This window comes from Populus euphratica, unplaced genomic scaffold (assembly GCF_000495115.2).
Source record: "Populus euphratica unplaced genomic scaffold, PopEup_1.0 scaffold45.1, whole genome shotgun sequence".
NCBI classification, from domain to species: Eukaryota; Viridiplantae; Streptophyta; class Magnoliopsida; order Malpighiales; family Salicaceae; genus Populus; species Populus euphratica.
The window spans coordinates 535,579-548,049 of record NW_011499886.1 but is presented as its reverse complement, the minus strand read 5'-3'; the positions used below and the strand labels follow the sequence as shown (position 1 = coordinate 548,049).

At 32.3% G+C, this 12,471-nt stretch overlaps 3 protein-coding genes across 4 annotated transcripts; 1 reads left to right on the top strand and 2 right to left on the bottom strand.

Annotated features, from left to right (window-relative positions):
• Window positions 1–998: 998 nt before the first annotated feature.
• Window positions 999–1,823, bottom strand: LOC105130406 (uncharacterized). The gene is made up of 3 exons (XM_011032899.1): window positions 1,812–1,823; window positions 1,546–1,653; window positions 999–1,502 (listed from the first exon to the last, which is right to left on the bottom strand). Exons 1-3 carry the CDS (start codon window positions 1,821–1,823, stop codon window positions 999–1,001), a joined length of 624 nt encoding a protein of 207 aa, XP_011031201.1.
• LOC105130305 (uncharacterized) lies at window positions 1,765–4,743 on the bottom strand. Its single transcript, XM_011032754.1, has 3 exons — window positions 3,911–4,743; window positions 2,917–3,027; window positions 1,765–2,336 (listed from the first exon to the last, which is right to left on the bottom strand). The coding sequence occupies exons 1-3, from the start codon at window positions 4,526–4,528 to the stop codon at window positions 2,142–2,144; spliced, it is 924 nt and encodes a 307-aa protein (XP_011031056.1). The 5' UTR covers window positions 4,529–4,743; the 3' UTR covers window positions 1,765–2,141.
• A 1,573-nt stretch (window positions 4,744–6,316) lies between these two features.
• LOC105130304 (uncharacterized) lies at window positions 6,317–10,384 on the top strand. Of its 2 annotated transcripts, XM_011032751.1 has the most exons (12): window positions 6,317–6,601; window positions 6,695–6,859; window positions 6,968–7,069; window positions 7,186–7,260; window positions 7,359–7,462; window positions 7,573–7,654; window positions 8,288–8,380; window positions 8,682–8,746; window positions 9,181–9,193; window positions 9,284–9,364; window positions 9,844–9,952; window positions 10,038–10,384. In XM_011032751.1, exons 1-12 carry the CDS (start codon window positions 6,404–6,406, stop codon window positions 10,151–10,153), a joined length of 1,203 nt encoding a protein of 400 aa, XP_011031053.1. In that variant the 5' UTR covers window positions 6,317–6,403; the 3' UTR covers window positions 10,154–10,384. The 2 variants fall into 2 exon arrangements, with proteins under 2 accessions (XP_011031053.1, XP_011031054.1); XM_011032752.1 differs by lacking the exons at window positions 6,968–7,069; window positions 7,186–7,260.
• The last annotated feature ends 2,087 nt before the right edge of the window (window positions 10,385–12,471 follow it).

Sequence of the window (12,471 nt, the reverse complement as noted above, 5' to 3'; positions counted from 1 at the left end):
CATGTGCGAGGCTGCTAGGCTGTAGCATGGATTCTCCCACATAACATGGAGAGTCTTGTCCCTGTTCCTCCAATTATGTCACTCTCTGGCCCTTTTCCCCAGCCAAATCTTGCCACCTGCATGGCTTGGAGAGTCCCTTGTCGTCATCATCGTTATTAAATTAATAGTAATTGATTCTGAGAGCTAATTAATCAAAAGAAGTATGAGGCTTCAACATTTTTTGGAAGAAATTATTGATCACGAGTTGATAGCACGTGAAACCTCTTTGATTGGCTCCAAAATTAATGAAGGACCATCTCTATGATTGTTGAGTTCTGTAATTCTTCTTTAGATTGATTTGACCAGGTAACAACTTAGACAAGGAGATGCGTTCTCGGGGGTGTATCACTCATCAATAAGGAGAACAAGTGTGCAAAACAAAACCTGCAAAGCTGTTTTGAGGAGTTTTTTTTTTTTTCTTTTGAAAGATACAACACAGCTGCTATAAATTGCTGGAAAATGACTCACTTTCCAATATTTGTGATGCGGAACAAGATAAAAAGAATCAAAAAGCAGGAAAATAAAATAAGTTTTTAGAAAAAGATGCTAAGAATTGAAGCAAAGGAAAAGGAATTGAAATTGAAAATATATAATATTTTTAATTAATGATTAAAAACTGTCTAGTAAAATGTTAGAAAGATATATAAATAATAAAATTCTAAAATATATCATTATTGATCTTAACCCATCAAATCAGACTATATAACATAAATAATTTTAAATAAATAAAATAAATAATAAAATAGGTTCAAATGAACTTAATTTTCTAACTAAAAAGTGACAGGCCGTGCATTTTATGTTATCTCTGTCAATTTATTCATGTAATTAGGAGTATAGATCTTGTATTCTCACCAATTTTATTGTGTTAACACTTCATTTTTGTTTTTTAAATTATTTATATAATTTATAACACTTTATATATCAAGTCAAAATATATAAACTTAGTAAGTGCAAAAATATCAATATGATAAATTTGCAACTTCTTCACGAGACATTTTATCAAAGCGCATCAACTTGTGTCTAGGCATTTCTTCTATCCCTGGCCACTCAGCTTCTACAAGCAGTGGCTTCCTGAGATCAACAGGCCCTTCCAAAATCTCTACCTCTTCATCAACAATCTCATACTGCTCCAATGGAGGCTCCATCATGTGGTAAACAAGAGTATAAACAAGAATAACATAAACCCATTGAGAAAAGCATGCATAAGCAATACCATTCCCGTAACAATCAGGACCAAAGGGAGCATTGGAACTGTGACACACTGATGCAACCACTGCAAGTGGAATATTGCCAGTGTTGCCAAATGCAGCCGTGGTGATTGTGAACCGAACAAACTCGCTTGGTGGCCGGCATAAAATCACCACCAAGCATCCTAATATGCAACCAATGGTAGCACTAATGATTACATTTACAGGAATGAACCACCACTGAACAATGTTCTTGAGAGTAATGGATGGACCAAGCTGAATGAAAGTTAAGCAAGGCAAAAACAAGCTTGCTAAGAACCTTGAAAGTAGTTTTAGGGACAAATCGAACTTTCGCGTGAGCAAGGATTAAACCAAAGAGTGTGAGGTCTATAAGTTTCGATAGAGGTACAATTGCAGCTTTCACACCCTACCAATATACTTCAAGGTCCTAAATAGCAAAATGGTAATTTGATATTCCAACATCACCATCTTTTTGTTTTTATGTGAGTACTCTGCTCTATGGGAAAAATCAAAGAAAAACAAAATAGCATTGCTGCTGCCTGATTCTTGAAAAAACGAGACTACATCTTGTGGCATGAGTTCAAACTTCAAAAGATAAGAATCCTAATGAAATTCGTATTATCAAATAAGAAAATTGAATACAAAATACAACTTAGAAATTACACAGGTATGAGCACCAAGAAAGAACAATTTGCGTCTAACTTGTATAAAGATTTATTAGTCCTTCGTTCATTTTCCTTCACACTGCCGAGGTAGCAGATCCAGATCAAGAAACTGGGGATCTTGTCCTAGGTGGCCAACAGTCTAGTTATCATGACATTTGGAGGAGAGTACAGAACCTTGTGCAGTTAGAAAAACAGAGCAATCTGGTGGTGAGTATTTACTACTATTTTTTTATGGTCTGTTATTGTGGCTTCCCTTGCTTGTAACTGAAGGTTGAGTTTCATAGGTTTCCAATTGGTTCACCCCCTCAGTTAAATCAGGTGTTTTAATCAATTCTTGTTCTTGGACAAATTCCCGCCTGTTATCCAATGACCTCCCACTCTTTCCAATAGCAAGAATTAGCTCGAGTTGCTTTTGTTGCTGATCCTGCAAAGATGACAACAAATTAAAGTCAAAATTGTAGCATTTGAAAACCGTATCACTCCATTCACCAGAAGCCATGGAACTAATCACAAGAGATAAATTATGTTCTCCCAGCATAGAATCACTATGTCAGTTTTTATCAGCGCAAGTAGTTATTCTTCAACACGTAGCATGAGAAGTTCTTTATTAAATTGAAGCCAGTAGTGTTAGAAAACATCATATTATCTTTTTATTTACTTTTTTGGCGGCTGTGCACAGTCTATTTCTTTGATTATGTTCAAATGACACCTGAATTGGTTTCAGACACATTTCATAGAAAATCACAGAACCAATTTTGCAATTCATACCAGTCACTTGATTACATAATATATAATTACAGGGATGTGCCTATTTAAAAGAAACTTTGAAATAGAAACAGATCACAGCAAGCAACATGGTATCATTGTTTATTATAGATATAACTTTATGACCTTTTTTTATTTGTCTGTTGGTGTCCCTATTCATTCGAAAAGCTTCGTGACTCTGGTTTTGCTCATTTTTATATAAACTCTTTGGCATAATCAATCTATGTGGCTGAACTTACCTGCATTGCCAACAATATCTTCTGCATTTCACCAAGCTCCTTCTCCAGAATATTTTCTTGCAATGCTAATGCTCGAGTGGCCTCAGAATTCTTTTGAGCCAAAGCAGCAGTCTTCGATGCAGATTGAAAGAAGTTAATAGCTGAGTAATTAACACGAGCTACTTATGAAAAACTTCTCCAATTATCAGCAGATATTAATTATTAAGCAATATATTCAGGGTCAGAGGTATTAAACCTGCTGCATAAATAAAACAGTATCTTCTTAATTGAGGCTGCAAACTATATAGCAAGTTTTTACAGAACCAAATGCCAAATCAAAATAGGTTTCAAGATTCTAAGGATGCCAAATATTAGAAAAGGCAATAATTTCTTCTGCAATGGGGACAGTTTAATTCAGCATATAGCAAATGCACCATAAATGATGCTGCTCATTGAGAGCTGCCACTGTAAACTACGGTCATTTATTATCATCCATTCTTTTGATGTCAGCACTCAGCAAACGTACCAGAATTCTAAGTACTGGAATCAATAAGACTTTTGCAAAACTCTTTCAAGCAACAGAGCATTGCAAGCAGCAAAAGCCACCAACCATTCCAGACAATCATCAGGAAACCCATGCACAAAATCTATGCATGAGGACTCACAACCAGAAAATTTAAACTCCCTCTATTATCTGTAAACAACTTCTGTGATTCCTTTGCCACTGAAAGTGCATAAATCTATCATGTTGCAGTTTTAGCTGTTATTCTTAAAATCCAAAATAACCCTACAAAATTCCAAAATCTTGAAGCAGCAGTTAGCATCTTTATCAGGATTGCTTGAAGCTAGTTATCAAAGCATTACTCCAAGCTCATCCAGCCTAAGAACGCTCAAGTTAAGCCAGAACAAAGCATATCACAGCAAAGTTCAATAAAAAACAAAGATACTTGGTTAAGAAAACAAGCAATCCTAACAACCAACCAAAAAGTAAGATGTTCAGCTCAACAATGGGTACCTCAACAATGGGCTCTTTCAAAGCTTTCCTAGTAACCCGAAACCGAATCCCCAACTTCTCAAGCTGCCTAGAAAAAACCCTAATAATGGTCGCAGAACTCCTCATATCCTGTTCCAATTTATCAATCCTCCCCACCAAATTCAAACTCCCTTCCCTACCTGTCTCCCTACAAATCCGCCACCACTGCCGCCTCCTTATCCACGCACCAATTACAACTCCACTCACCATCACCACCATTCCCCACGCAAATCCCGTGTTGCTGCCTACGACCCCCAACGCTACCGTTTTCGAAAAGGTACAGTTCAATGCGTGACTGATTGTGATAATTGTCGATGAAATGATGCAGAGTAGTTCGGCAATCGAGAGAAATTGATCGAGATTGAATTGATTGGAAACTTGGGTTCGGATTGTGGGGTCTGATTGGTATGCTTTGAGGGTGAAACTGAAAGAATTTCTGGGAGTTTGGGGTTTGACGTGGAAATTGCTGGAATGTAAGGATGTAGTGACGTGGCGAGAAAGACTGAGGTTTCTGAGTGAGATGCTGCTGCTGCTGAAGAGAAGGGTGATGCGAGGCGGCGAGTTAGTGAAGAGATGGTGGTGATAGGTGGCGAGAGACATTATTGTGTCGTTTTTTGTATTTCTGGTTCTGGTTATATTGGGGTTTTGTTCTGGTTGAGGAGAGAGGATTGTAACGGCCTGGCGATGAGTTCAACGACTGGCGCGCTACAGGCTAATGCAGCATTTTTAGCAAGGGTGACAATTTCGTCCTCCTTCATGTCACATCAGTCCGAACCGATCTGCACAGGTAGAAAATCTTGGGGATATGTTCAGATTTGGGTAAATTTGAAGGGACAAAATCGATTTTTGGTCTGGATATGAATATTCTTATACTGAATTTGGCAAGTCAACTCAATCTAAAATTTAAAATATCCTTAAAATATATAAACACAGTCGGCTTGAATTGAATATAATTTTTAGTAAAATTATAAATAATATTTTTAAATTATTTTAAAAAATATATTTTTTTATTTTTTATTTATATCTGACAAATGGGTTTTTAAACAATTTTTATTCTATATTTATAGTCTATTGTTAAAAAAATTCCATTTATAAAGTATAATTAACATTTTATTTATTCTTGACATCTTTTTATGAATTAGGTGTTTTATATCATTGCACAAATTGTTCATATAACTATCATGTATATAATTTTAATTATAGTTACAATACCTTATTTAAAGTTAACCTGATTAAGAAATCAGGTTTTAATTATATAAATTAATTTGAGTTAGCTTAAATTAATTTTAAAAAATTAAAAATTAAAATTTTAATATTTCATATAAAAAATTAAAAATTAATTCGTTTGAATATAAACTTTATATATTATAAATAATTAAGTTTTAAATATTTTTTATTTTATATTAAAAAAATAAAATATTTTTATATTATTTATATAATAAACTTTGAAAATAGTTAATAACCAACTAAAAAATATTAAAAAAAATAGATTTTTGGCTGTAAGAGAAAAAATATTTTTAAAAAAAATTAGATCCCAACCAAGTTTTACCGGATTATTCAGATTACTAGTCAACCAAGTTTTTGCTCATTTCAGTCTTTTATTTTATCCGGACTAGTCTAATTATTGGGTTAACAAGTTTTAAGTTAACTTACTAGATAGATTCGGGTTTAATAATTATGATTTGAATACTAATTTTTTAAAAAATATTTTTTAAAATTGAAAAGATGATGATTTTTATTAGATATTCTTCAAAGTAAACACATTAAATTTATTTTAAAAAATAAAAAATATTAATTTATTTTTTCATTTAAAAAATAATTTAAAAATTGCTTTAAAAACAGCTTAGACCATAAAAACAAACATTTTTAAATAATTAATTAACTTACCTACTTCCTTTTATTTTTTTCTACTTCATTATGTCATTTTAAGAATCATTATACATTTTAAATTTTCTGCCTTTTTTTTTCATTTTCTAGACAACCTCTCAAACCATAAAAGAAATGGTAATAGCCTAAAAATATTAAAATTTAATTTTAAAAGTTTAAAGAAATTTGAGATCCATAAAAGAAAAAACTTAGATTACACAAACATTAAAAACCTTAAAAAATAGAGAGAGAAAATTAAACTTTGAACATGCCAAAAAATTGAAATAACCATATATATATACATATGTATATATATGTATATACATATATATATATATGTATATATATATTGAAATTAATGAAGGAAATGGAATGCCTTGCAAAACTCATGTTATGGACAGACATATTTGTTTAAGGACAGTTCGATTTTTTCCCTTGAAATAGTGAAAACTGAAAACCGCAGCGTGACCCGTAATGTGACTTTAAACGATGTCGTGCAGTTTTTTCTATATATACCGGTAAGCTGAATTTCCATTTGAGCATTCGCAGTCCCTCTTTCCATTTTCCCCAAATTGCAAAACATCTCTGGAGCGAGGGAGTGAGTGAAGCATGGAAGAGCTGAAGAAACTAGAAGAAGTTCAGAGAATGATAACACTGATGGAATCGCATGCCTTACTTTCTCCTTCTTCTTCTGATAAACACCACTCTAATCGCTTCCTCGCCAATCTCTTCCTCCTCCTGATACAACAGTGCGGCGATCTAGATTTCAAGGACAAACTCACTCTCATCAACCAACACCTTCCAAAAGTGACTACTATCTTACTCGATTACAATTGCCACATCAAAGTAAACATTTTATATGATACTGATTTTTTTTAATCGTTTTTTTTTTTGTGCAAGATTTCGGGTTCTTTTCTCGAAGAAGCGTCGCTCTTGTTTAATCTGGAAGAAGCGGTGCTGCAAACGGAAAGCAAGCGTATTGCTAATAGTAATAGTGATTTGGAAGATATGGCATTGGTTGGCTTGGATGCCATGCAACGCGCAAATTCTACTCTTGAGGATTTTGTAAGCAGAGTTATTTGTTTTTTTTTTTTATTGTTGCTATTAGTTATTTGTAAACTTATGCATTGACTGGCGGTTTTATTTATTTATTTTATTTTTGGGAATTAATAGTGCAGATCGTACTTTATGTTTCATGAAATGGACATAAATAAGCCACAATCGATATTCAAATATTTACCTCTGCTTTCATTCACTGAAAGTTACATTTATCAGGTTAGGAATTGGAATTGCAGCTGTGGATTTTTTTTGTATTGTGCGGCTAGGGGTTTTTTTCCTCAGATTTTTTTCCTGAATAACTGTATTTTTTTTTTATATATATATATATGTAGATGGATGGTTTAAATGAAAAGATAGTCAATATGCAAACCAGTAGAGTTGGAGCTGTAGAAAGAAAACCTCACATGGTAAGAACTGTGAGCTTCGGAAGAGATATGATGAAAATGTAGTGACTGTTTTATTGTTGATTTTCATTTGTTTCAATGCCTTCCAATTTGACATTCAGGAAGTGAGTGAAAGGTGGATTGGTAAGCTTATAGATATGTTAAAAAACGACCCATTTGGACCCCTTGTGGGTCAGCTTCAACATCATGGCCTTTTGACAGAGAGGTATTGTTTCATATTATTTTTATTATCATTGTCTTTGGCGTTGGGGTAATGAGGTGAAGCTTGAAATCTGAATATAAGCTATATTGTTTGTTTTTTCATATTCGGTTAAGGATCAATGAAGAACTCAGGTTTGGACAAGAGTATTGGGATTTGGAAAGAAAGCTATGCTCTGCACTCGTGAACCAAACTGAGGTACACACATTCATCCGGTTCAGTTTTTCCTAAATTAATTCTATTCTTGCTGGCTTGTTTTTCATCTACGGGTGTCATTTCCTAAAATATCCTTACTGTAGCACTGTAAGTAGTCAGAGTAACATGAATTATCAGTCTGACCTCAGCTGGTCCACCTTGAAAACAATGTCATAGGATGGATCTATGAGCATTAAGATGTTTAAATACTGTGCTGCGGAATTTTTCTTTTTTACCATCAAATTATGTTTTAGCACCTCATAGATAGAGAAGAAATCAAGTCCATCAGTGCATAAACATCAGTAATATCAACATTTGATGAATGACTCCAGGGCCAATTGTGGATTCATAAGTAGGATACATGTTAAATTTGAGCATGGCCGATTTATTTTCTTATATCAGATATTGTATATCACTGGATCACACTGCTCACAATCAAGGTTCTTTTGACACATTCTCGTGTTCCATGCCTTTTGAATTAAATAGGAGGAAACTAGTACAAAAGGGTCACTAGTTCACTTGAAATAGCTTACTAAGATTCTTCCAGAGAGTTTGAGGGGTTTAATTTAGTAGCAGTGAATCATAGGCTGACTCAAGGTTCGTTTGTTTATGCCTGATCATAACCTTGCTTTTCAGATTTTAGTTGAAGATGTAATGAGGGCAGTTCATTTGAAATCCTTTGACTATCGAGTTCTGAATCTTCTCCTGTACCAGTTAAGAGGGGAAAAGGTACATACCTGTTGGTGATTTCACTCATTTTATTCTTCTATTTTTACATGTCAAATAATTTCCTTTTCTTTTTAAAATACATCTTAAAAGAATTTAACCTTTTTTCGTCAGGCATTGTCAAGATCATAAAACAAATTTCTGTCATGTTTTCATTTAGAGAATTCCGTCAAACCCTGATTAATTTGGCCAGTCCTTTCTTTTCCACCTCTCAATCCTGCTAGTTACCGAGTAATATGTAGCCTGTTGTTTGGTTAGATGTATGTAATTAGGCTAAACGTATTTTCTTGAAGTTTTGCTGAAGGTAAATGATGTGCATATGGAATTCTTATCCATCTCAGAATTTCTAGTGGAAGTGTCTGACGATCTGTAAGTGCTTATTTTCTTTCCTTCTTTCTTTCTTTATCAATTTATCCTTATTCTGTATTTAGATTTTAAGTGGTGTTTTTTTTTTATGGCTATAAAGTATGCCAACTCATTAACTATTTAAAAACAACAATTTTTGCAAAATAATCAGATATAAAATTGTATGGTGTAGAATAGACACAAAATCATATTTTATGCTATAGAAATGTCTCATCTTAGCTTTTGGATGCATGTGCATGGCTAAGTGTAAATGTGTATTTGCCACCCCTCTCATGGGCTTGCATGAGTGGTACAGAGTGATCACTCTTTCTTGCTTTCGTGATATCTTTCTTTTATTATGTTATTACAGAGATAATGGTTTTTTTTTTTGTTGCTATAATTTATGTGCCAAGCATGATCAGTTACCCAAAATGAAGAGTTCAATGGCAATGTTGTAGGTTTGACTATGAGGTAAGTTCATATCCCATTTGTAGGAATTTTTATTGCGGTTCCTTTTGATTTGCCCAACTCTAATTTTAAAAGCATGCGTTTTTTGTGTAGGATGATGTGCTAGAAAATAATTTCAATATCTTGCGCATGTTTGTCAGAATATATGGACCGGCAATGGCCCCAGCCATGCTGGTGAGTGATCTGAGCATTTTATTTGTTAAATTTAATAGGAAGGTATTGGCTGCATAAATTTTCTCTTCGATTGAGAAAGCTTGTACTCTTTTGGAGCGGGAGCTTGAGAGTTTTGTAGTGGTGAGGGGTAGTGGGAGTGTGAATGTTGTCTGTATGAGTTTCAGCTGAGGTAACTGAATAGATTTAAAAATTTAAGTGGTTGCCTTGTTACTTCAGCGACATAATTTTCTTGGTGTTCTATCAGCAGACAAACTCGATATGATCATGCCAGTTGATACCAAAGTACCAATTTTTTTTGTTGCAATAATGATGATATTAGAGGCAGGGACTGGTGAAACAGACGATTTATATTACTTTCTTCTTTGGAAAGCCCCTGATGTCAATTCATTAATCTATTGAATTAGATTAAAATATCAATCTATATACTCTATTACCTGGTAATTTTTAAGGGAAAGATGTTTTTTATTGATCCTTTACAGGCTAAATACATTGCTGAAGCGGAAGAGAAGTATAGCAGTTTGTTGAAAACTCTGGACCCTCAACTGTCCACAAATTATCAGAGGAGATGTGAAGAAGCTACCAAAGAAGGTACTTTGTGTGCTTTGAAGTGAAAACTCGTATGAAGTTAAGAATCTTTTTTCTGCTGATGGTGATTTGTTCTCCATTCAATTAGGTGGGAAGATGTCTGGGTATCCTCTTGGAACATGGAACATACCGCCTGCGATTGTAGATGAAGAATTATATCGATCAAACTGGTTAAATTCTGAATCAGTGGTACCTCTTGGTTGACTTTGTGGGTTTAAATGCAAAACACGTAACATGCTGTCGCTGCCTAACCTACACCGCAATACTCAATAGCATTAGGAGCGTTTGGGCCCAAGATGGTTTGACATGACGTGCTTCATTTGAATTTAGTGCTTGTGTATGCCTTCATTAAGACAATCCAATTTCTCAAGTCTCCACTAATTTTGTGCACCGAACTCTATATATATACACACACATCAAAAAACTTACGGTTGAGTTTTTGTATTTTGATTCAAACCCTCAGATAGCCAAGAACTGGAATCTACGGGTGTTTGTTTGGCATGCGTGAAGATGCCCAGGGGCTGTATGGCTGTGGAGCTATTGCTGGCAGCAGATGAGGCAAGGGGCCTAGCTTTTGCTGCCATGAGTTTTTACTTATAATTTTATAAATATATATATTTTTCAGTATTTTTTTTATAATTTTAATTTATATAAAAAATTAAAAAATATATATTTTTATATAAAAAAATACATAATACTAATTAATTATTTTAAATACCTTTATATTAGAATATTAATATAATAGTATGGTGAGGGCTTGAGAGGTTGACGCACGCAGGGATGCTGAGAAAATATTGTTGCTTGTATTTTAATATAATAAATTATATATATAATATATGTCTTATGTTTAGGTTTCAGCACTTGTCCCAGCTCATTTCTCATTTACCTAAACGTTTTTCTTCTTTTTTTTTTCTTCCACTCACTATCCAAGAGCTTTTTTTTTTTTTTTTTGAGCCGTTGTTTCCGACCTCTCTCCTTTGTATAAATTTCTTTTCACGTTCAAGTAAGCAAGTAATTTTTTTTTATTTTAGATAAATTTTCTCCATTTTTTATTTATTTTATTATCTAATTTTAATTTTTTTTTTTTATAATTAATTATTAAAAATAGTAGGGTTGTTAATAATTTAAGGGTTTTGATATATATATATAATGTTTTGCATCAATTAAAGGTGAATTGTGGACACTTGTAGATTTTGAACAATAAACATTGATTTGATTGTTTTGAATTGATTAAAGGTTATGTAATTTTCAATTAAATTAGTTGCCAAATGGAATTAAACTATTTCACAAGATGAACAGGTATATATTCCAATTATTAGTAGTGAATAAAGATTGATATTAATAAAATTAAAATTGTTTTAATTTGATATTGATTTTTTTATGATATTAATTATCTTGTGCCTTCCTATAAAATAATAATCATGATAGATGATTAAATAATTTTTATTTTTTTTTATTTTTTTTGTCAAGTAATTTGTGTTTCGTTAGCGCCTAAAGAAGAATTAATACATGCTTACATGCCTGATTTTAATTTCGGTTATTTTTTTAAAAAAAGAACTATTTTTTTGTAAGGTTTTTTATACATGCCTGATTTTAACTAGTGTCTATTAGTTTTTTCTTTAAAAAGAAAAGAAAAAAATATTTTTTTTGTAAGTTTTTTATTTTAAAAATACTTTTAAATTAATTTTGCAGAGTTAGTATATTTATTTTAAATTAATTTTTAATATATATCTATATATAATATAATATTTATTAGTAATTTACCTCTCATTTAAAAACGTCTTGATCTGCCACGGAGCAGCTCGACACTTCTGCTATGAATCTGTAAAATCAGAGCAACAAGTCAGGAAAAACATGGAAAAAAGTTAAAGCGGACACAGAATACCCGTCTAATTAATTAAAGTGTACGTTCACGAATTCTTTTCCTGCGTTCTTCGTGATGCAGCTGATATGATCCACTCTTTTTTATTTTATTTTATTTTATAGTTTTCATTTATTGGGCAAGAGCATTTTAGTAAAGGGCCCATCACTTCTGACTTGGATTCTCCAGATTTATTTTTTTAAATAGCTTGTATTAAAAAAATATTTGATAAACTATCATAAATAAATAAAATATTTAAGAGAATATCTCGGCTAAAAGTTGCAATGCTGAGAATATTGCAACTCAATTTTTTTTAGAAAAATATAAAGGTATGCTGTTCGAAACAATGTAATCTATTTATTAAGCTGTTACTAGTAATGTAAACCATGCATTTAAAACCATCTCTATAGCTGATTTTAAATTATAGCAGCAGATATGATTTAAAGTATTGTTTTATTTAGATATAAGTTAAAATATATATTTTTTATTTTTTAAAATTATTTTTAATATTATCATATCAAAACGATATAAATATATAATTTTTTATTTTAAAAAAAATTAAAATTTTTAAAAACATAATTTACACTACATTTTTTCACACAACTTGAACTCTTTGTTTGAGACTTGAATACAAGGTTTCTGATGTAATTCATTGTGTAAA

Bases quoted from the DNA above. Each gene is read 5' to 3' on its own strand.
- LOC105130406 (XM_011032899.1), bottom strand. The intron at 1,503-1,545 runs GTTCTTAGCAAG...ACTTTCATTCAG, and splicing joins TCCCTAAAACTACTTTCAAG to CTTGGTCCATCCATTACTCT.
- LOC105130305 (XM_011032754.1), bottom strand. From the start codon at position 4,528: ATGTCTCTCGCCACCTATCACCACCATCTCTTCACTAACTCGCCGCCT. The intron at 3,028-3,910 runs GTACCCATTGTT...TCTGCATCGAAG, and splicing joins TGAAAGAGCCCATTGTTGAG to ACTGCTGCTTTGGCTCAAAA. The intron at 2,337-2,916 runs GTAAGTTCAGCC...TCATCTTTGCAG, and splicing joins AGATATTGTTGGCAATGCAG to GATCAGCAACAAAAGCAACT.
- LOC105130304 (XM_011032751.1), top strand. From the start codon at position 6,404: ATGGAAGAGCTGAAGAAACTAGAAGAAGTTCAGAGAATGATAACACTG. The intron at 6,602-6,694 runs GTGACTACTATC...TTTTTGTGCAAG, and splicing joins TCAACCAACACCTTCCAAAA to ATTTCGGGTTCTTTTCTCGA. The intron at 8,381-8,681 runs GTACATACCTGT...GTTTTGCTGAAG, and splicing joins ACCAGTTAAGAGGGGAAAAG to GTAAATGATGTGCATATGGA.